At 41.8% G+C, this 24,825-nt stretch overlaps 3 protein-coding genes across 4 annotated transcripts; 1 reads left to right on the forward strand and 2 right to left on the reverse strand.

Moving 5' to 3' along the window:
* The first annotated feature begins 1,628 nt into the window (after positions 1-1,628).
* On the forward strand, positions 1,629-7,417 carry LOC310864691 (high affinity immunoglobulin gamma Fc receptor I-like). 2 transcript variants are annotated; one of them, XM_083773396.1, is made up of 6 exons: positions 1,629-1,672; positions 1,763-1,798; positions 2,057-2,344; positions 2,553-2,831; positions 3,064-3,339; positions 6,884-7,417. In XM_083773396.1, the coding sequence occupies exons 1-6, from the start codon at positions 1,648-1,650 to the stop codon at positions 7,204-7,206; spliced, it is 1,227 nt and encodes a 408-aa protein (XP_083629522.1). In that variant the 5' UTR covers positions 1,629-1,647; the 3' UTR covers positions 7,207-7,417. The 2 variants fall into 2 exon arrangements, with proteins under 2 accessions (XP_083629522.1, XP_083629523.1); XM_083773397.1 differs by having other exon boundaries at positions 7,013-7,417.
* A 1,105-nt stretch (positions 7,418-8,522) lies between these two features.
* otol1b (otolin 1b) lies at positions 8,523-10,492 on the reverse strand (the record flags this gene model as incomplete). The annotated part of the gene is made up of 4 exons (XM_083773236.1): positions 8,523-9,446; positions 9,539-9,610; positions 9,900-9,989; positions 10,090-10,492. The coding sequence occupies 4 exons, from the start codon at positions 10,490-10,492 to the stop codon at positions 8,545-8,547; spliced, it is 1,467 nt and encodes a 488-aa protein (XP_083629362.1). The 3' UTR covers positions 8,523-8,544.
* Positions 10,493-21,022: 10,530 nt separating this feature from the next.
* sptssb (serine palmitoyltransferase, small subunit B) lies at positions 21,023-21,265 on the reverse strand (the record flags this gene model as incomplete). The annotated part of the gene is made up of 1 exon (XM_083773001.1): positions 21,023-21,265. One exon carries the CDS (start codon positions 21,263-21,265, stop codon positions 21,023-21,025), a length of 243 nt encoding a protein of 80 aa, XP_083629127.1.
* Positions 21,266-24,825: the final 3,560 nt, after the last annotated feature.

A 24,825-nucleotide genomic window follows, 5' to 3' on the forward strand; every position in this document is an offset into this window, starting at 1 on the left:
ACATGTATTTCTACTTGATAAACCTTATTTATTGGAAGACGGAGCACTTGCAGCATGTATAGATTTTGAGTCTATAATTTTGTTCTAAATACCTGCAAATTGACAAATTGTACATAACTCCTGTACTGGACGCTTTATCGTATAAAGTAAAGAAAATAAAGAACCAGACCACGTGATTAGACAAAAAGTCTCTGCAAGCTGATAAAATAAAATAAAAAAAACAGTTTCTTACCCAAACTTACAAGTGAAACTTCAGTAGTATTTAACCCATTCTGACCTGAGATCAGATTCATACGAGGTTTCCACATGGACACACACTGGTCTGATTAACACGGTTCTGAATGTGAAAATCTGACATAACATTTCTATGTTCCGCATCTAGAGCCATACTGTAAAATAGATTCCAGCCTCACAAGAACTATGCATACATTTCACCTGGGCTGGTGGTGATTCACATTAAATGCCGGCAAAGCCATCCATCCTTTAATCACTTGAACTGCCCATTCGGGCAACCACACTAAAAATGTGTTTTTCAAAAGTCGGCCTCATGGTGGTGCTATAACAGGCCGTTCTGGGAAGTTTTGGGCCAGAGGTTCATCTTTGGCATCCAGGGAGTGTGTTTGTGCAAAATTTGGCATCGACTGGGTTAACAGTGCCGGAGATTAGCTGTACACAGACGGACGGACACACACACACACACACACGGATGGACTCACACACGGATTCACACACACACACACACACACACACACACACACACACACACACACACACACACACACACACACACACACACACACACACACACACACACACACACACACACACACACACACACATACACACACACACACACACACACACAAAACATACTCTCCCCCCATGCCTTCTGCCTGGTGGAGACAATGAAAAGAAGGAAGACGGGATGGATTGGGAAGAATAAAGTAAAGTAAAGAAAAAAGTAATTTTTTTATGTTGAAATAATAAAAGATTCTAGACCTTTCAGCAACTGAAAACTGAAAACTAAAGCTACTGCTTTTATATTACGTAATTCTAGTGATGCACCGAATATTCGGCCGCAGAAAATATTCTGCAGAAAATGGCTAAAAAATTATTTTCGGCCTATTCGGTTTCGGCCCTAATAGGCAGAAAATTTATCACCGAATAGTGTATGCAATGAATGCATTCAAAAGAGCTGAATAAATGTTTTATGGACCCATAATAGTAATTATTATTTAAGTAAAGTTTGGCCATAACCATTTATTTTGCCATAAATTAGGTAGCTTTAAGGTACGGCCATGACAATGGTAGGAAAAAGGATATATAATATTAATCATATTCGGATATTCGGTATTCGGTTTTCGGCCAACTGTTTCCTATATTCAGTATTACCATCCATCTCACCACTGCACAGTACTTGGGTAAGGTCAGTCAGTCATCATACCACCCGCCAAGCCATAGTGCAGATTCGCCTGTTTCCCCAAAATAGGTCATTTTGTAATACTGTACACTGTGTACAGTATGTTGGTTCATGTCTGGGAAGTCCTCCCTCCCCTAAATGGTGAAAAAAATATATATTTTCACTTCCCTTTCATGTTGAAACCAAACCAGACAGAAACCGAAGTTATCAGAAACTGAACACTTAAAATGGAGTTCCTACTGCTCTTTCTTGGTGAGTTTTTCTTAATACATTCTCACTACACCAGCAAGTAAACATTCAATATGTTTTTATTGAACAATGTTTCACCTTTGTATGTTTCAGTGGTTTTAACCCTACCACAGTCCATTGTACCAGAGGGTATGTATTAAATATGAATCAATTCCTAATTTCCTATGTTGTCGAACATATTATCTTTTTTAGTTTAAGGCTGTTTTCCAGTTTCACTACCGAACAGATGGAAAATGTGTGTTTTGTAAATATTGCATGCATTTAATCTGCATTTGATGTCCAACAAGCCAATTCAACTAGTTAAGTAGTCTCTATGTAATGGTTCAGTTATTCTCTAGGAACTAAGGTAGGCTAATTCTCTCTAAATGTCCCCCACATTTTTGGTAGTTCTCACTGAGGCCCAATACCAACCTGTGATCACGATGCTGACAGGGGATTCCAGGATCTTCTCTGGGGAGAGTGTCCGTCTGCACTGTAGCATTGCTGATAAAATATCCACCTGGAAGCACCAGTGGTTCAGAGGAGAACAGGTACTCCTGGAGTCTGAAGAATTCAGTTTGTGGAATGCAAACCACAGGGAGAGTGGGAAGTACCGCTGTCAGGGGTTCTCTATCAGAGAAATAGGAGGACCTATTCACACCACCCATAGCTTGCCTCTGGAGATAAACGTGGACAGTAAGCACTTTAGAAATATCTGTAATATATCTGCCGCTAGCAACTAGGTCCTTCTGTATGATGTATGTATCCTATAGTTTCCTGATTTATCTATGGACAAATCCAACAGATTACTAGCACATTATCATCGTTCATCACCATTAGTCAAATAATCTATATCAATACACTAATTATCAAAGAATATGTTTACCTTCTACTCTCTATTCAGGTGGGTGGGCTATCCTGCAGGTCCCGTCGCATCCTATCCTTGATGGAGACACATTGAAATTAACCTGTCGTGTTCGTCGCAATCCAAAACTTGGGGAGGTGTTTTTGTACAAAGATGACATGGAGATAATGAGACAAAGTGGCCCGAACCCTCAATACCTGTTCCTGCCAAACATCACCCTCAATGATCAAGGATTATATTCTTGTAGGGCTACATGGGATCATAAGACCCATCGCTCCATCTCTGCAATATCAGTGGCCCGTCAAGTGACAGTCTTAGGTATACATTAATTTAATGTGTCTAATATGTGGTTGATTTTCTGATTGAATAGTATGACTGAACATACTAGATCAGATATTCTGTAAAGTAAACTTTATTCTACTGCTAATAACTGTCTGTGAAATAAATTGTCACCAATAAGCTGTTAGATATTATTTTATGTTAGTATTGTCCTTTACCAAATATTAAGTTAAATGCTGCTGGCAATGTTTCTGCTTCTTCCATATATCAGAGTTACTGACAGAGCCTGTGTTGGAGGTGGTACAAAAGGACCCGTTCATTCAACCAAACATGATGAAACTGATCTGCCATGTCCAGTACAATGTCCGTGCTCCTGCTCCTCCTTTACATTTCTACTTCTACAAGGATGGCGAGCGGCTCTCGATGGCAAGCTCTGATAACAATAAAGTGGTCAAGCTAACCCCAGGTCAATACAGCTGCAGGGCCAAGGTCCCCAAGTTGGGCTTGGAGAGATGGAGTGAAACCAAAGTCTTTGGGAAAGTGCCAGGTGAGCATTAGCCTATTTTCATCAAACCTTTAAAGATATCATAATTAGCTGATATTAATATTAATATTGGCCTACAGTATCTCGTTGATCCATTTTATTGTTCACCTCTGAACTGCATGGTATGAATCGATAATGATCAGCTATCTAGTTCTTCAGTGTGCACTATGCAGGATACAGTTCATTATAGGTCATTTATGGAATTGCACCTTCATGTTGTTCTCACAGGTCACAGCTAAAGTTAAAAGTCTTAAGGCTCTATTTTCGTCCATGCTAAACTTTTTACTATTTTGAAAAACATTTTTTAATTGTTAAAATAGCTACAATCTACACACTCTCTACTCTACTCTCACAATGTGTCGATGTAGATCGGCTAGTTGAACTTTTCTAAAATGTTTTTCAAATTAGTAAAAAAGGCAAAGAAGTTTAGGGATAAGGGGACAAAAATAGAGCCCCACTTGCTGTTTCATACCTTAAGTCACAGTGCAAGTAAAGTCAATTTGTCTCTTAGGGTGCGTACACACTATTCCAACAGATGCTGTACAGCGCTGGCAGTGTCATGGACGTGCTTCCAGCGTGCCTCCCTATTTGACTTCATTTCCCCTTAGGCTTTGGGGGAAGTGGGCGGTGCGCTAGAGCGGAATGCGGAAATCAACAGACCCACGTTTCTTTGCGTGTAGTTTTTTGTGAAGCATACTCTATGGTGGTGGTAGTAGCGATGTATTGTTGGAGAGTATTACTGGAGAAAGAGGGCTTTTGTCCTGGAATTGTTGGTGGCGAGGAGAGGGAGAAGCGGGAGAGAGTGCTTCTGACCAGGAGATTGAGGTGAATGAGCAGGAGAGAGTTCGCATGGCGGAGGAGAAGAGAGCCGGGGAGCCGGGGAGATTGTGCCCCAGCCCACCCACACAGCTCTAATGCGTTGGGCAACGCAATATGGATCAGAGCTAATTCATCGCTGGCTAACAAACTCAAACTCACCAATCAACTAAGATATGCAGCAAGGAATGCCAGGTTGATTTAAATGTGTTACTGCAAACTGTTAATAAATATTTCAATCAATCAATCAATCAATAGGCTACATGTGTTTTTTCTGTTTCTTATTTTTAATAAATTAACTAAATATTTGAAAAAGCTTTTTTCACTTCATCATTATGGGGTATTGTGTGTAGATTGATGAGGAAAAAAACGAATTTAATCCATTTTGAAATGAGGCTGTAACAAAACAAAATGTGGTAAAAGTGAAGGGGTGTGAATACTTTCGGATGCACTGTATATACACTACACCAGCCGCGGAAACTTCGCGAGAGGAATTAATAATTAATTCAAATGCTAATAAGGTGGCTTTTGTTCTGCTGCCAGGTAGAGAGTATAAATGTTGCATTTCAGTACAATACAGGCTTTATTTCCATTCGACTACTATATGATGAAGCCTCCTCCAGCCAAGAAGAGATTCGTCCAGTCCATGCTCCACTTCGGCGGCGCCGCCGCCGCCGCGACCCCGCTCCCAGTGGCCACACCAACGGCCACACAGACTCCAGCGCCCGCTGTCAAGACCCCGCTGACGGCCGCCGCCACACCGGCCCCGGCGCCCGCCGAGATGGCGATGCCCATAGCTGCCGAGGCAGACAGCACTGTCAGTGCCAACACAACGGCTCTTTTAAGAGCTAATAATTCCGCCGCCCACAATTATGTTATTACTGCTGAAACAATTCTTTACTGTTTATCATTGATCATGCTGAAATGTTGAAACAAGATGCTGAAACAATGTAATGTGTTCGTTGTGAACTGAAAGGGCACTGTGTTCAATAGCAATCTGTAAATAAGGTAAAAAAAAAAATACAAGCAGAGTGGGCACCTTGATCAATATATAGGCTATTTTGTCCAAAATTCAGAAGAAGATAATATCTATAGGCTATATTAGGAAAATTACCGTAAGTAATGTAAAGGGTACATGACTTGGACATAGCCTAAATTGTACATCATTATCATCCTATATATATATATACGCTCCTAGTGGAGTCGCTATATAACTTTGATAGGTGATGTAAATGCGCATGTGCTTTGAAAAGCCCGTAGAGAATGGAAATTGGATTTAATTTCTTTCTGATTCTATTAGATTTGAGACCCTCTTTATTTGTGGAAGAGCCATACGTGTAGGCATGGAGATGTCCTTAACAAAATACTTTAATCCTATATGAATAATGAATTATATTTGTGTCAAGTAGGCTAGCCTACATTATGTAGCAGCCTATAGTTTATTTGTTCATTCATTCTATTGCGTATATGCTGCAGTCTGCGGTGATTTTCCATGACACAAGCCTCCAATGAAGAATATCAATAACATTGTGTATTTCCACTATGTATGTCGCCAAATGCTAGAAATATTACACCTTATGTCCAATGTATGTGGCGTCGCGTTTGATTTTATCATAATACAATCGATGTTGTTTTACATATAAACCTGGGTACTGGCTTGCCAAATGAATCAAACGTGCATTGAAGGACGCCATCCTCTTCTGAACAAACAAACCAACACACCGATCAGTGCTTAAATCTGGTACTGATTGTACCATCATCATCATCATAACCTTTATTTAAGCGTGGAGTAGCCTACAATTGAGGGGCAGGCCCTCATTTTCAATGTAGCCGAAATACAAAACACAACATTCAATACAGCAATATAAAATATATGAAATGGAAAACATAAAGTATTCAAAAGTGAAAGAACTATAATAGATAGATGAGAATTAATTAAAACAGTTACATTGTTGAACAAAGGTGCTAGAAATCATTTCCCTGAATGTACCTATAGGGAAGGTATTTTTAGGGACTGCGATATCTTATTTGAGGTCTCCAAGTTGCGCACGGGTGACAGCTGTCACTCTCCAGTCGACTTTTCTGTGGAACTCAGGAGACTACAACTAAACTCCGCCTATTGGGATACAAAACAGCCCTTCTCTCCTATTTGTTGGTGGTCAAACCCCACCCTCTGTGCTGTGTGCATCACAGTGCATGTTGTGTGGAAGTAGCGCCTACAAGCAGCTGTACAGCAATTTCACGTGTTGCGACTGCCCCCCACACCCACACACAACACAAAGTTGTGTCCAACCACGTGACTCCCATCAGGAATGCATTGGAGCGGCCATGACACTTACAGATGCTGTACAGCGCTGGATGGAATCTGTTGGAAAGGTGTGTACGCACCCTTAGGCCCCACACCTTTCGATCTAGCATACAACATTGATGCATGCTAGATGTAAGCAAGATGTAAGTGTCATGGCCGCCCCAATGCATTTCCAATGGAAGTCACATGGTTTGATACAACATTTTTGACTACAAGCTGTTGCATGGCTTTCGGCTGTGTTTCGACTGCCCCCCTCCCCCTCATACAACACAAATGTTGTGTCAAACCATGTGACTCCCATTGGAAATGCATTGGGGCAAGATGTATCACACCCTTTGTATACAACAAGCATACATCAGTCTGTTGCGAAGGTGTGAGTGAGGCCTTAACCAATAGAGACACATTCAAGGCTATCTCTTGTAGGTCTTCAACCAAGAGCAAGGAGACCTGTACCACCTCAAATGACAGCCCCTGTCCTCATTCTGCACACTGCTGCTCAGCCCACAATAGCCTGGCTCACCCCTGAAGAGCCCACTGCACCTCTAAATACAGATCCTACATCCAAACCTATGCTCTCTGGGGAGACAACCCACAACACCGGCCAAGCTGTTTCCACTAACCAGACCACCAGCCAAGTGGTTCCCAAAGACCAGACCACCAGCCAAGTGGTTCCCAAAGACCAGACCACCAGCCACATCGAGCCTGCTGATATGTCAGGAGATTCATCTGATCCTTTGCTTTCTTAGAGTGACAAATCATAATTCTTGTATGTGCATTTTATGATTAAACCTAATCATTGGTCCAATGAGCATATGATGACGAAATTGTCAGCTTTGCCAGCTATAATTACAGAAATGCACTTTGATTGGTAATATTGTATTTGAGATTATAACTAATAAGTCTCAATGTTTGTATTTTGCTAATACAGCATACCGGTTCAAAGCAAATAAAAGTGTTCCATTAACTAAACTGATTGATACAAATTGATTTTATTTTAGTAGTCAATTAGCAATCCTATAATACAAAACAATGCTTTTTTGATTTTAGAATTAGGTCTCCTGGTTTTATTTGGGAATTTGAATATCATGCTATTCCACTTCTTTCTGAGCCACTTGATATAGCTTACTTAAGTAAAAGTACCAATACTGCAAAGAAGTATTACGTCCAGAATTCAAAATGTACGCAAGTAAAAGTACAAAAGTATCAGCATCAATTCAAAATGTACTTGATGTACTAAAAGTAAAAGTACTCATATTGCAGAATGTCCCATTTCACAAGTTCAAAATATGTAGAAAATCTTTTGAAAATAGCCGATCTACAAGCTCGCAATGCGTTGCATTGCGAGCTTGTAGATCTGCTACAGTATATTAAAATGGCCAAAATATATAAAGGGTTGAAGTGGTTTAAAATTAAAATGTCCAAAGTAACTAGTAACTAAAGTTTTCAAATAATTGTAGTGGAGTAAGAGCACAAATTTTGGCTCTGAGATGTAGTGCAGTAGAAGTAAAAGTATTGGAAATCGGAAATAAGTACAAACACTACCAAATTGTACAGTACTTGAATAAATGTACTTACTTTCCATCACTGGCAATAATATTGATCTTATCACATTTACAGTAAAATTACTATACAGAAGCTTGTCACAGTGCTATTCTATATAATGTACTGTATAAGACATATATCGACAGCTGTTTATTTCTTATTATCCACAGTTAAATACAGATATGGTATCAGTGGCATAGTAAAGGGAAATAATCATGGAGAGATGATGAGAGAGAAACATCTTAAGGAACTGTATGGGGTCAAACTAAATAAGTGAAAGTTGTGAGTTACAACACAGAGTACAGGGCTAAGAATGTCTGTGGTGTTAAAGTGACTAAAATATGGGGTTGAGAATAAACCAGCAGGTTCCTTCTGATCTATTGTCGTATCTGGACCCCACTACCCTGCCTTGAACACTCAGACTACAGTGCCTGGTACAGTGGACAGAAGGAACCGGAAGGGTAGAGTATAGTTCTGCAATTCAGGTTTTTGACTGTGTCATGGATGTGGTCATGTTGAACCAGTACATGTGTCCTTGAGTGTCAGACCTTGTCTGAGTATAGCAGGAAGCCAGTAAATATGCTGTCATCTTCACTGCTGGCATAAGCCCCATTCCAGTCTCTCAGTGTCTCCAGCCACACCTGGTCGCCCACTGCAAGTCGCAGTACGACAAGAGATGACGCCTGGTCGATGTCTTGGCCATAGAGTGAGTCCCGCGTCCTTACGCGGCGTGACCCGTTGACCACAAGGGCAGCACGCAGTGGCCTGTTACGGACAGTAATGTGGAAGGAGAAGACATAGACGCCGTCATAGACACAAGTAAAGCTGTTGGAAGAGGCATTGTAGTGGTTCTCTTCATTGTAAAATACCTTGTCAAAGCGGACAGGGAAGCCGGAGGGAGGGAATGATTTACTTGGAGAGATGCCCACACTGAAGGCTGAGCGTTTCGGTAGGCTCCCCCCATTTCCTCTGGCTCCTTTGATCCCTCGAAGGCCACGCTCTCCTCTCATCCCAGGGTAACCTCTGTCCCCTTTTGGGCCAAACATCCCTCTCAATCCATGCTGTCCCTGGGGCCCCCTTATTCCTGGTTCCCCTACCGATCCGAAGGGCCCTGGATCCCCCCGGACTCCTGGAGGACCCGCAGGCCCATGTTTTCCATTGATTCCAGGAACACCCATTGCTCCGGGGATACCAGGAGAACCAGAGTCTCCTCGATCACCTTTCACACCTCTATCTCCCAATGTCCCACACTCTCCTTTATCCCCCTTATCTCCCTTCAGACCATTCTCTCCAGCCAATCCTGGAGGTCCAGCCGGCCCTTCTTTTCCTGGTTCCCCTATCTGACCGGAAGTCCCATTCTGGCCACGTTCACCCTTCTGCCCGCCATCACCTCTGACACCACGCAATCCAATTTCACCTTTCTCACCTTTGGAGCCAATGTCGCCTGTAGAGCGAGAGACTCTATGAGGATAATTGAGGTTCAGTAAAAGTAAAGAAAACTCACAAATCACCAAATACATTTATGTATATCTATACCTTTTCCTCCTTGTTTTCCTGGTATTCCTGGTGTCCCAGCCTGCCCAGTAATTCCTGGGTGACCTTTCTCCCCTGATAAAAGATTCATAATGTAGATTGAAATGCTGCTAATACTACCCTATACCACTACCACCACCACACTACTACTACTACTACTACTACTAATAATAATAATAATAATAATAATAATAATAATAATAACAACAATAACAATACACATTGTTGTATATTATATGGAACATGTCATGCTCACATGTCTGTAATAAATTAAATTGAGTTTTAAAGGATAGATCCTATCTATCATGTCTGAATTGTGACTTTGGAAAGCCTTTGTAATCATCATGTCATATCATTTATTTACCCGTGTCTCCTTTGAACCCCATAGGGCCAATCAGACCCTGTGGTCCTGGTGAACCACTGGCTCCCAGATCATCTTTTTCACCAGGTGTACCTGGAAGAGGTACAGGTTGAAAAAACAACAACATCATGAATAAATAAAAGTGTATTTTGTCATTGGAAAGTGCCATGCATTCAGATGAACGCACACACACCTGGAAGTCCTCTGTCTCCTTTCGGCCCCCTGGGGCCTCGTTCAGGGGGGCAGCACTCACAGAAGTTGAAGTAACACTCGTTATAATCCAAGGTGTAATTCTCATGCCCACCCCCTGGGGCTCCCGTGCTCTCAGTGTAGTACTCAGGGAAGACCTCCCCTGGATATTTGGTGCTGTCCGTGGTAGCCAGTGGGTAGGGCTCCCCAGGCTTTGTCTTTTCTACACTCTTTACGGTTTTGGGCATGCTGGTGGTGAGAAGGCTGTGCCGGGTGACCTCAGGAACAGGTTTCTTGGTGTACTGGTACTTGGGCTTTGGTGTGGTTCTACCCTCAGAGTAGGGAGCCAGTGTGAGTGCTACCACAAATACAGCAAAAAGGGTCGAGCAACAGGAGACAATCGCCATGGTTGACTGGGATCTGTGAACTGATAAATATGTGTATCTTTATAGTTAGTCTTTAATTATGCATTGTCTCCTTGTGTTTTGCCCTCTGTATGTCTGTCTGTCTGTTAGTAGTAGGATAGTTCATAACATTAGGAATATATTATTTAGTAATTTACACAAAACTTTGAGGAAAGGTCATTTTCACAGAAGTCATTTTGACATGAAATAGTAGGCTAATCACAGGTGTTACCAATGATACTAATTAAGGAGGAAAGGAATGACCTGACGAAGTTGTGACTGATACATCGAAACGTTGTCGCTTTTTTACTTGCACCCTGATAATAAAATAAGGGCTTAAACTTGCTCCAGTGCCTCCTTTACTCTACTCCTGTAACCTGTCCTGCCTCTGAGATGCACCAGACTGGCCTGCCATAGGAACAGCAATAGGAACATCCTGACTGTGAATGGAAGCAAGCAACCTCATTGGTAAAAGGATTGTGGCCGGTGTGCATGGTCTATCACAAAAAATGTCATAACTTAAAGGGGAATACCACTCATTTTCAACATTCATTCAGTCATTAATATACCTTAGATAATTAAAAAAAGTTCCCCCCCATTCTGTGTTGCCTAGAACTGGAGGTCTGAAAAAAATCAGCAACATTATGAATAACATTATTATCTGTGTGATGTCACTGAGAAGTACTTATTGTTACTGACAGTTTCAGACCTTCAGTTCTAGGCAACACAGAATGGGGGGAACTTTTTATTATCTCCACACAACAACTCTAAAGTATATTAATGACATAGTAAAATGTTGAAAATGAGTGGGATTCCCCTTTAAGAACGGATGCCACAAAACAGGCAAAGTCTGTCATGGGGCAAGGAAGAATGTATAGCTGCACTCCCTGTGGGGTGTCATTGGATTTGACTTGGAGCATCTCTGGCCTACTGGTCAACACCCCCGCCATACTTACACGTACGCACATGCACTTTTCACCTGTAGTAGCAAACATTATAAATATAACTCATTAAGGGTATGCAGGCATCCCCTACAAGGCACTGCAACACCATGCAGAATCTATACCACATCCTTGTCAGAGGACTACATACACTCTGAGGACATTTTGTCTGTCTTTCATTTCTAAACCCCCTGTAACTTTCAGTGAATCTTAATATTTCATGAACTACTAGTCATTTCCAAATCAAATATGTAATACTTACACGTAACATTTCCCTGAATCCCTATATTTTCAAGCTACTTTTTGAACAGTAGGTCAGGATGACAATTTTTTAATTCACTGTTTCCACTTACCTTGTTGTTCCTGCGTAGTCTAGTCATTTATCTTCCAGTGATTTGGACACAGCATGAAGAGCTCCTGGTCTCTCTGATATCTCTGCTGGTCTTGGGTAAACAAGCGTCCCCACCAATGAGGGTCTTTGCTGGAAGCTCAGGGGGAGGTATGAAACCCAAATACATGCTAATCTACAGCAGGCTGGAGCCGACCCAAGCAGAACCACTGTGCTGTGGCCCACTCTCTGTACCCCTGTTGTGTAGAAAGGTGCTTTTGTGACACAGGATACAGCGCCCGCCAGAAGCAGTCCCTCGATGTGGGCTGGGCGAAGACCAAAGGCCATGGGGCAACGGGTCATCCGATATAGGAGGAATTCCTCCAACATCCACCTTGCAATCCTGCAATCCACCCGGCTCTTATGGTGGGACCAGAGCCAAGCTAAGAAGGATCTAGAGGAGAGGGCACCACCAGAACCCCTTCTCTCACAGTACTCAACAACCCAGTTACTATGTCCAAAGCTGAAGAGGTGGCAACACATTCTTGGAAAGACTATTGTATTTAGGGTCCTCAAAATATAGCTGGTTTCAGCTTGCATATAAATGGATGTAAACGATGAAAAAAAGATGAAAAGTTGTCTACATATATGACGTAAATTCTCTATTCATTGTCAATGGGAATTGAATCTTTGTGTAGTACAAAAATAGCAGATTTGCTCATCCACAAATGACGAAAATTCTCCATTCATTGTCAATGGGAATTTAATGTTTGTGTAAGACAACGCTGAGATTTGGCCAAAACATGTCCGCTGTTTGTTTGTCAGAGGTAAATAAAGCTTGTTTTCCATGTTTGTGTAAGACGAAAATCGACACTATAGCTGAATATATGGGGCTAGCTCTCCTCAAAAAAAGATATTGTTGTTGGCGAGTCAAAATAGCAACTGGCTGCTAAGAATGTTTGAGCACGGTTGCACCAGTGGACATGCTTGAGCTGTCAAAGCCCTCAGAGGGATCTATGACCAGACATGAATGAGCAGGAAGAAGAGAAATGAAAGAGGGAAACAGAGTGCAGAAGTGAAAGTGGGATGGAAGGGGGTGGAGAGAGTAATGGGGTAATAGCACAGGATGGCACAATATGTGTCATGAAAAGTCCTGATCTTGCATGGTGTCAACAACATGAGAGTTATCATGCACACCAATGTCATGTTCAATTACAACTACTGGATTCTCTTACTTCTTATCATTCGCACATCTTCCCTTTCCTTTCCACTCCCTTTTTTTTATACCTCTCTTCACAGAAAATGGCCACCATCTCTCCAGTCCCTCCTTTATTCTCTCTCACACACTCCTTCCCAGCAGCTCAAGTGAAGTGTCCCCAACTTGCCCTTAGACAGCTTCCATGAAAGGACATACAGAGATGGAGAGTGAGATTCTGCATTTGAGAGGCGGGGGTTCCTCTGGGGTTCTTCCTGTCTGACCTCAACCTCAGCCCCTATTCAGACCACACACAACAGCAGCGGTCAGCTTACAGTGCCAGCCTGGCCACAGTGGACCCAGGCGCCGCTCAGCTGTCCATTCATTTAACACTGGCACCAGCTGACCCACCCCCACCTCCCTCTGCACCCGCTTCCCCCCACCAACACCGTACACTGCAGCAGGGTACGTCGTGGGGAGAACAGAACACACAGTGAAGAGTTAACTTGCTCACCAGGCGCAACAGAGCAAAGAGAGGACCAAAGATGACTTGGATGGATGAAGGTGTATTCCCTTACATTAACCCCACTCATGTGAAGCAGATCTCCAAGTGAATGAATGTGTATTGAGAAAATGAGACACAGAGAAAGAAAGAGAGAGAGAGAGAGAGAGAGGGAGAGAGAGAGAGACCTTTCATTTACTGATTATTTCTCTCTTACACTAACCATTAACAAGGCTATAGGCTGACATCTCTAAATTAGCAGCTATATAGTGACTTTGACAAGAGACATTGTGGCAATCCACAATTTATGTAGTCGGACATAATACAAAAGGACTTTATATTGCGACACTTTCAGTGAAGAGTTGTTCTAATGTTAGATTCTAAGAACACAAAGGTGCACTATAATACCCATGTCCATCAACGGTTATATAATTGTATTTTGCATTGGAGCAAACCAAAGAAGGGTTTAGTTGGTAATTGGAATAGTAGAGTTAGGAGGACTGTAGGCCTTTTTTTAAATCCTTTATTTACCCAGGAAAGTAGCTGAGCACAGGTGCTCATTTTCAGCAACGCCCTGCACATAGAAACACACAGAAACACACACACACACACACACACACACACAACCACAGTCTACTGTCGGCCACTAAGCAGCTCCAGGGGGAGCAGTTTGGGGTTCAGTGCCTTGCTCAAGGGCACTTCAGCGGTGTTGGGTGAGTGATGACAATCACTTCCCCACCCCAGACTTTTCCCACCCGTCCGGGGAATCGAATCGGCAACCTTTCGGCAACAAGGGCGCTACTGTAACCCTTAGGCCACCGCTGCCCCTACCTGTGTCTTTTGGAATAGGATGAGGTTCCTGGAGCTCAGAGATGAAGACTGAGAGCTGGGTGGGGGTGGTGTTCTCTCAAGTATGGGCTTGAAAGCACAGAGAGAGGATTATAATAGACGTGGCTCATGGTTGGATGGATTACCTAAACTCTTTCACCTGGGGTCCCACCTGTTCATTCTGCCGTCCTCTCTTGACCCCACCCGCATCTTCTTCCAGCTTGATCTATTACCTATTAGTCTCTCTTGAGTGGCTCGAACCACAGGTCCACATCTCCCGAAGGGATTTGGGGCATTTAGGTGACCTACTTACACCAAACTACTACAAAGACATATTGGATGAAGTCTATGCACTCTCGCTGTGTAATCAATCATTACATTACATTACATTACAATCATCATCTGGTATCATTGTACAACAACCTGCAGTGCAATGTGATCCAGGAAATGTGTTGCATTGAGTGTGGGGGAATTCTCAAAAACTGGATGACTCATGCAAGAATTAATTTTCCTTCTTCCCCATCTCAAAAACATGACACTGTCTCTCTGTTCCTCACCCAAACGGCATATATATATATATATATATATATATATGCGCGCGCGCACACACACACACACACACACACACACACACACACACACACACACACACACACTCACACACACACACACACACACACACACACACACACACACACAAATAATGCAGATAAATAAGGGCTATTGCATTTTTATTGGACTGCAACAACCTTAGCTTTAATAGCAAATTAAAACTCTCAATGGCCACTTGGTGGCAAACTTTTGTTTAGAAACAAATCCACTGGACTAGTGTTCACACAGTCAACTGACAGTGACAGTCTGGGACTGAAATATTAAGTGTAATTTCAGATGCCACTAATATACCACCAATATAACAAAATATTGATTAATAAAACTAGACAACTGAAAATAGAAAATATGATAATAATAATAAAGAAAAATGAAAAGGTGGATTCTGGGAATAAGGCCAAGTAGTAGCCTGACGAGTTTGTTTTAGGATGTCAAAAACTCGGAATGTGCTCCAGGAAATCTAACTGCATTTATTCAGGGTGGGGGAATGTTTCAAAACAATTACTAACAGAGAGAAAACGCATGCTCGCTTACTCGCTCGCACGTCACTGTGGCGATTGTATCATTTTTGTCTCTGCCTTGTTCCTGACAGGTTCTTAAATAGTGTTTTTTTGTTAATGATTCTAAATTCTTGACTCCCCCATATCTTCAAATGATGCTATGACTATGATTAGTCCTTTGCTGAGCATATGAACTTTTCACTCAGGAGTATCTACAAATATTGATGATTTTGTGTTATTTACTTCAATGATAAATATAATAGCATGTATTAAAAAAATCACCCCTGTGTGAAGTGAGGGGCGCTATATATCTTTTATGATGTAATTATCAGACAAAACAAACTTAAATTAATCTTTATTGTCAATGGCATTTAATATTTGTGTTAGGGACAAGATGACGTAAATTTCCCTTCATTGTCAATGGCGTTTGTAATGTTTGTTTAAGTAAAAGCATCAAGGAAGAGGAAGAACAGCACAGCAACTTAAACCAATCCCAGGGCTAGAACGTTCTAGCCCTGGGATTGGTTTAAGTTGCTGTGCCCCTTCCCACTCCCAGGTGTTATGCATGATCATTAATCAATGATTTTTGTATATATTTGCTCTTGTTTTGTAATATTTGCCTGATGAAGACCTAGACGGTCGAAACGTTGCATTTGGCCTAATTTGGCCGCCTTGCTTCGTTCCCGTGTAGGCGGGTAATAATAATAACTAGAAATGCACTCTGTCGACTGCCAACTTGCGCGTTGCACACAAGTAGGCTAGGCTATACCCTACTTGTGTGCAAGCAAAGCGAGCAAGTACTGCTGACGGTTACGGGTTTAAGATGGTGACGTAATTAAGATATGTTTCAATATTGGAAACATATCCCCGCTCCCTCTGTCTTCCTATTGTTGACCCACATAACGTCACAGTCCAGCAAGAACACAGCCCATGCACAATAATAATAAATAAATGAGGATAAGATTTGTATGCTTGGTTCGAATGGTTAGCTCAACAGATCCCAACTTTCTTTGCCGTGTGTCTTCCCCCCCATCTCTCTCCCCATTTCCTGTCAGATTACTTTCAACCTATCAATAAAGGCAGAAAAAGCCAAAAACAATATCTTAATCAAAATAAAAGATGTGTATGCTTCCTCGCGAGCCCACAATTAAATCTGCACGTTTTATGTCCTTTAAAGTCTTCTGCATAGGAGACCAAACATCTACTGCCAAGCGGTTGGCCAAAGCAGATATTTCATAATTTCACAAATGATCTTTGGGCAGTTGCCTTACTTGTATAATATCCAGATTGATTAAAATAATGTCTTACTCTCTGTAATAGTTTAAGGATTTCATACTAGTAAACTTGCATCCTCTGTTTCTTTGTTTAACCAGAGTGGTAGATAATTTCCTAATCAGCTGCTGTAGAAATAAGCATGTTAGGTGGGAAGCCTCTTATGCAGTAGTCTGTTTGGTTTAATGTTGCCTGCTCACAATGGCACATAGAATGCATAAAGGGCAATAAGGGACTGAAATATAGGCCTCAAATGCAGTCTACTTGAGCATCTTAAAGTTACTATGTATACAGCCTACTCCTAATCAAATATTTTAAGCATGTGTTTCGTTGTTAGCTTGAAAATAATTTGTTTTCAATCGTGCAACAGAGTATAGGGTTAGGGTTAGGCAACAGCTGTACTTTCATGCCTGCTTGGGCGCAGGTTTTATCTGACTAGCCACTCCTGTGATTATATTGACTGATGTAGGCTACTGTGTATAACAAAGAACCAGAACTGGGAGCTATAGTATTTCCTTGAGGTTTGCGCACAATGGGAATAATTAATTCCTCTTCTGTCTTTGATCAACAAATAATTATTACACAATCTTTCGTTCCACATGCCAAGGCACAGACTGGTCCTGACCATGTTTGACAAAGATTTGAAAAAAAGATTCATCCAAATGGAGAAACCATAGGTACACACTCACTATTCATTTTCAAAAACACTGTCATAAATACCAGGAATGTGTTCCAGGAAATCTAACTTATTCAGGGCGATGGAATTTTTTCTAAACAATTACTAACAGACAGAGAAAACGCACGCATGTACACTATTGGAGTACGTACAGTATGTGTGATTATCTAATGATTTAACCCAGCATGGAAAATAAACCACCCTCAAAAGAAATTTGTTAAATGAAATCTTAATAGCTGGGTTGGCTTCCTTCCTGTGCTGTCTGTGTCTACAAAAAGATCAGATCTCTTTTGGAAAATGGCCTCATAACGTACTAATCCTTTTACACTGTACAAATGGAAACCGCAAAGGAGACATGGTGTGCATCTGATCTGAATAGAACAGATGATTGCCATACACATGCATGGATAATACAAAATATTATTTTAATAAATGGTTAAAGTTTCTCTGTCAAACGTAATGCTTTGCTTAAAGCAGAATCTTTCATTCCTATCATAATGTTGGCACTGTAGGAGTTAATGGAGTTAAGTAGGAGTTACATTTTCATCTAAGTTTAACATGTGGACGTCTGACTATGTGCATTTATGGATCTGTGTTCTGTTTACGTGAGAGCGTGTGTGTGTGTGTGTGTGTGTGTGTGTGTGTGTGTGTGCACGCGGGCGAGTGCGTGCGTCACTGTCCACTGTCGACTGACTCCATCACAGTACATCAACAATAGCATTAAGCCATTACCAGAGACACAAATGTTTGTAATACCACACATCTGTTTACTGGGGTTGAACAATGTAGTATTATTGGTCAGAGAGAGAGAGAGAGACAGTGTGTGTGTGTGTGTGTGTGTGTGTGTGTGTGTGTGTGCACGTCTCTCATGTGCCTGACAGTTAAGTACTCAAGTTTTCTTGTGGGAAACAATGATGGAGTAGGATCTAAAAGCAACACAAACAATAACCTGCAATGTTAGTTGACAGCTTTGTTTGTTTATGCCTGGTCATTAGGTAGATAAACTCTGCCCTCTGTCCTCATTGCAGGAACTGCAAACAAATTACAGTGATTCAAAGACCCTAAAGCTTAACCCTTCCAAACTCTACTAGCATTGCATGGTAGTCCATGCATTATTAAATATTATATTTATAATTTATTTATGTTAACAACTACTACTAAAACAACTCATACAGGCTGAGGACACAACAGAACCCAATTAGGATGCAACAAAATGGAACAGAACCATAAGCAGATTTCAATTGGCAGCTTGGCAGCTTCTGTATTTAGGTTGAGAATTGAGAGCATTGTATCGTGTTCCAACACCCTGAAGAACAAAATGAGATGGTGGTGTCTAGTTACAAATCCTAAATTTAGTAACCCACGTGATAGCCAGACAATTCCTTTGCCCGTTATTCCCTCTGTTGTTTTCTTTGTGAATGAGAGATCGTATTAATATACAAAAACATTAGCCACTGTTTCATCACTTTACCCCTGTAATAGCTCAAGTATTTGTTTTTATAGCCATGAGTTCAAATGTGTCACTGTGACTGCTCCAGTAAAACAGTAAGCAACCACATGAAAGATCCTCCTACCGGCATGTGTGGTCTGTGGACAATACAGGAGGTTATTGGGGTGGAGGAAACAAGACCTCTGGGGATTCATTCTTACTTGTGTGAAAAGGGGGAACCGGTTGGATGGTTCTGCCTCTTATTGTGTCCCTCATGAATGCATTAGATGTGTCACAATCCCTTGTGTTAGGAATGTGTTTTGTCACTTTACTACCCCCACAAAAAAAGATCCTGAGCATTAATTTAACTTGGAGTGTAAAAATTGACCCATTAAGAATGGCTGCTGTAACTGCAACTAGGCAGGGAGAACTTTGGTTGTCTTAAAGACTTAAACCATCTTAAAGACTACTTTATTTCACAAATTCAGGAAATTAAGCAAAACTGAAATGAACTTAAATTATATAAACACAATTTTAATTGAAACAAAAATGCCAAATTCTATACATGCATTGTATATATCCACAAGAGAACATTGGTATACATTTAAAAAATAAATGGTAATTGACATTGTAACCAGCCAAGCTTTACCAGTATATTTAAATATATTTTGATAAATTATTAAATTATAGATCTACATTCTGTAGCCAGGAAGCCCGTAACCCAAATAGATAAGCATATCCATGCATTAGATAAGCAATATATGAAACTGTAATTAAGGAAGAAAGAGTACAAATTGGCCAGTCAAAGATTTTGCTTTTCATGCAGGCCAATTTAACTATATAGTGATTCTATGGTTTCACATGACTGAAGCCTTCTAAACTCTGTTCTGCTTACAGAGGCTGTTGATCAAGCAAAGCTATGTCATTAACAAAAGCCTGTATCAATATTTGCTGATCACAGAGCACACCTTTGTTATACATACCAACAGTTAAATCACTGGAGATCGGGACTAGGAGGGAGAGGGCTGTGTGTATCAGATACAACTGTTAAACTCATTATTACATACAGAATTTGATAACAGGTAGGGATGGGACATACTTTTCACAACTGTGCAAAAGTTCCCTGGTTGTTTCACTCTTGAATTCGTTTTCATTTTATTTTGTAAGATTTCTTTTTTGCATTTTTATGCTTTTATGCCAAGTACAGATCGAGAGACAGGACACGAAGGGCCGGGTGTTCAAAATCCCAGCAAGGGCAGAATCCATTTGTACCGGCCAATGAGCCGGCCGGTGCGATAGGTCGGCCGGTCCGTGGATAGGTCGGCCGGTCCGTGGGTGGGTCGGCCGGCAAAAAATAAAATAAGTATTTCTTTTTTTTCTTTTTTTACCAAAATGGTAACTCTGTCATTCCTCTACCGTTTTGGACGGGGGTGGGCTCATTTGAATCGTGTCGCCCCCCTGGGGGCGTCTTTGGGGGTCTCAAGGTTCGGGGACCCCCAGGAACCCCCAAATGGTAACTCTGTCATTCATCTACCGTTTTGGACGGGGGTGGGCTCCTTTTAATCGTGTCGCCCCCCTGGGGGCGTCTTTGGGGGTCTCAAGGTTTGGGGACCCCCAGGGACCCCCAAATGGTAACTCTGTCATTCCTCTACCGTTTTTTCCGGCCGGCCGACCCACCCACGGACCGGCCGACCCATCGCACCGGCCGCACCGGCCGACGGGCCGGCCGGTACAAATGGATTCTGCCCTCCCTCCAAAATCTCACTCTTGAATTCCTTGAATGGTTATGGCTTTGACCTTGACTTTCATATAGTCACATCATGTTATAAAGTGATCCAAGTATCTAATGGCAATTGGTCTTACTTTAATCCATCATTATTTGTCTCTGGCTTTTTCTTGACTTTGAGCTTGTTCATGATTCAATGCAAAATACAAAGGTCTGTCTGTCCGTGCACTAATACAGGATCCCACACCAAATATAATGAGGAATAACAGAAATACAGGAGAACGACAGACAACATTTCACAATACATTTCACAACAAGGTTGTGGAAGTAACGTACAGTGACATCTGTAATACCATGGGGTAATGGCCAGGGATTGTTGGGGTAAAGGAAATAGTAAAGCCAAATGTATACTTTAGGCTTTAATTTACCAAATAATCCACACAAACCTCCTTTCTTCAGCTTCCTTTGCCGGAGCCAAAGAGTACTTCATTGCACCCTGTTTCATCCTCTCATCCATACTCTTTGTTTTAGGTCATGAGTGCCACAGTGCTTTCAGGCTGACCACCAAAGACCCCGGAGAAGAATTCCAGTGCCAGTCGTATGTGGATCGGCACGAAGACATAGGAGGTGTAGATCACCATCGCGATGGCAGAAAATAGGATGGAGTTGAAGATGGACTTTTCCCAAGGTTCCAGGACATAGATGCCAGTGATGAGCAGATACTGGTAGTACAACCAGCCTAGGTACTCCCACATGTTCTTAAACGTCATCCTGTATGGCTGGAGATAGGGAGAGGAGAGGAGGGGGGGGGGGCTGGGGCCATCATAAGAGAGAGAGAGAGAGAGAGAGAGAGAGAGAGAGAGAGAGAGAGAGAGAGAGAGAGAGAGAGAGAGAGAGAGATATGGTTGAATAGAGGGTATTCGTGTGACATCATCATAATAGCCGGTAGTAAAGCGGAAATGCCTACTGAGTGGCAAAAAACTACTTTCTGGACTTGACAACCCATACATCCGAACAGAAAAGTCCTATCTGACTGCTTTAAACGACGTTAAACTCACTTTGCCACTCGATTTGCGACTCGATTTTCCATTGACTTTATGCATGCGCATACCCTCTATTCAATGGGAAAGTAAGGGATGAAGATAACAAACGAGCAGTTGAGACGAATAACCATCTAAGTCTATCATTTATTCTGACCCCTCCCCGAATAGGCCTATCTACCCTGACCCCTTATCAACGATTTATACATTATGGATAATTAGTGTGGACTTATATGGATATTCGTCTAAACTAAAGTGTGCAATTGCCAGCAGTTGAAAAATGTCAAACTATGGTAATTTAGTGGTATGTTGCGCATGAATGAGGGTGGCAATGTCACGGTCACATGATGGGATAAAAACACAAACAAGCCACTGACTTGTCGGAGGACATGACATACAATCTGTCATGCTATGAGGAGTGGTATAGGACTGTGTTAAAGGTCAGCATTCAACCTGTGTTCATACACATACATACACATGACACATACAATATTTACATATTGTTTACATACAAATTTGTCAATGGTGACACACTGTTGGCACAGGTTAATTTTTTAAAGCTAAAAAGATTGCCACATGTCAATTTAGAAAAAAGGTTTTATACAGTTTCCAACAACACTACATCCGAATTCTCTGTACATTAAATTGTTACTAAAAATCCGCCACAAGTGCAGTTGTCACTTGTAGCCTACACTCTGTCATTTAAAAAGAGAGAAATCTAAGTAGATGAGCCAAGTCTCTGCAGAGATGAGATATATAGGCACAGCACAGCAAATATAATTAGGCCTAAGTTGTACTGTATGATGGAAGTTAAATTACATATTAATTTTACCCATATGCAATCTAATGATATGGCAACCATGTTACACAAGTTCCTTTCAAACTTCCATAATTAGCCTAATACATAATTGCCTATACATCATATTTTAAGGTTTTTTTAGAGGAAATTAAAAAGCACTATCTTCCCCGGCCCTAAGTCATATAGTTGACATAGACAACACTTAAGCAAATGTATAGCGCCATCTGCTAGATGCAGGACTAATTCCACGCATTACTGTGTTAGTAGCCTAGTAAACAGTAGCACTTTTTGATTTGGTGGTTTGTTTAATTGAGATATTACCTGGCTACATCCATCAGCAGCAACATCATCATCATCACCACCACAACACACTTACTCAGGGCAGAGGCGGGACCAACAGTTGCGCTTCAGAGGTGTAGGTGAACTTGACGAACATGTCTTTCTTGAACATAGAACTTTGGGAAGAACGGGGATGAGGGAAGCAGAACAGCCTTTTAAACCAACGGTTAAGATGTGGGGGGAAATGATAACCCATGCAGTCTGGACTATTCACATCATTACTTTTTTCATGCACCTGCAGCGCCAGCCTATATATTCGGTGCCGCGATATATGATCCATTATAATTAAACCCGAAGCATTCATCTTATGGTGGCGAATGAAACATGTAAGAAAACACTTTGTAGTAGCCTAAAGTATATATAGGCTATAGCATAGCCGATTGGGCTGTAGGCTACAGCAACGACTCAATTACACAGATTGAAGTCTATTTCTATAAACATTCAAACTTTATATTGTGCAGTTAAGTGAACATTAACGCCTAACTAAAGCTTGGTCCTATATTCATAGTGGATTAAATTCTATTAAATTAGGCTACTCACCTCGCAGCTGATTTGAGATGCCTAAATGGTCAAGTTTATTTCAGGTAAATTCGGGTCGCGGGATGCCCTACAGACCGCTTGTCCGTTGTGTCACTTGTGTGTGTGTGTAAACGAAAAGCTGCCTTACCAGTTCCCCAAATAATGGCCTATATAGTAGTCGACAACATACAGTAGGACGACCAGAATGACGCCACACCCACTACTCCCGTTGGCCGTTTACACTCACCTTAGGCTCAGTCACGTCACGTGCCTCCGTGAAGTTGGCACCCCATGACGTGGGGTTCACGGTTGCAGGTGGAATGGTCATGGCATATTATGGGTTCACATCTACAATCAGCCTTATAGACAGACAGAACATGGTAATACAGCTGTAGGGCCGGCTACTACAGTTATGTTCACTGAGGTTGGGAAATGGGAACTATGCAGCATCTTCAAACTTTTTATAGGAGGCGTGATGTCACAAGGCGTGACCATATATGGAGGCGTGACTCAGGGGAGATGCAGGTTTTCGTGGCATGGGATCAACTTGGAACAAAAAATGCACAATGAAAAACAGGTATGGCCAGGGTTCATGGCGACATATAGCGTGTCTTGAGTGTTTGATGTCAGATTGACATATGGAGCGTGTCACGAGGTGTGATGTCAAGAAGCGTGATGGACTGACAACCATATATGGAGATGTCACGTGATGTCACAATGTCAGATCCAGGAGATCTCAAAGGGTCTCCATGATGTCACGAGGCGTGGATTAAATCATAAATCATAAGGAGTTACCAACGGACGGACAAGTTTTGCAGGTTTTCGTAGTAACTGCGACCTTCAATCGCAATAGCCGTATAGTGTGAGTCGCATTGAAAAATAGGCTATCTCTCGATTCCTCACAATAGGCCTGACTGCACTCTGGCATAGCCTGGACCAGAATGAACCGTAATCTATATTATGGAGACAAGGAGATTCATCGCATTAATCAAAAAGAAAGAACAGACCGTTTTTGTTGCAGGGCAGAATTTGGATGATACACACTCATGAAAAAGAGAGCACTTAAAAACCTAAAAGAAAGTGACAAAGCGAAACATCTAGACTAGAGAGATGCCCCCTCAGCCAAATGGGATGGCCCTGGAACTCTGTACACAAACGGAGCCACCAGATAGAAAACCCATTAAGCCTATTATAAAATGGCAAAAAGAAAACTGACACATTGGAAAGAAGCAACACAAAAGCAGAGTAAAGTAGAATACTACCTGGCCCTAAACAGAGAATACACTGTGGCAGGATACCTGAGCACTGTGGCCAAACCAACACAAAGAAGACAGACTATGCACCCACTGCACACAAAATGAAGTGAGCTACATTTCTTTCTTTTTTTTTTAAGATATTTTTTGCGGCTTACGCCTTTTATTGATTTTTGAAGGGACAGACAGTAGGCTGACAGGAAACGGGAGAGAGATGGGGGGACGACATGCAGTAAAGGCCGTGTCGGGCTCGGGAGTCGAACCCGCGGCACACTGCGACTGGATCACCAGTCAGGTGCCCAGACCGTTACGCCACGGCCTGGGCCTGAGCTACATTTCTTAACCATCTGTCCACTGTATCAAGACATCAGAGACACATA

The sequence above is a fragment of the Protomyctophum parallelum genome (genome assembly GCF_964188405.1).
Source record: "Protomyctophum parallelum genome assembly, chromosome: 9".
Lineage (NCBI taxonomy): Eukaryota > Metazoa > Chordata > Actinopteri > Myctophiformes > Myctophidae > Protomyctophum > Protomyctophum parallelum.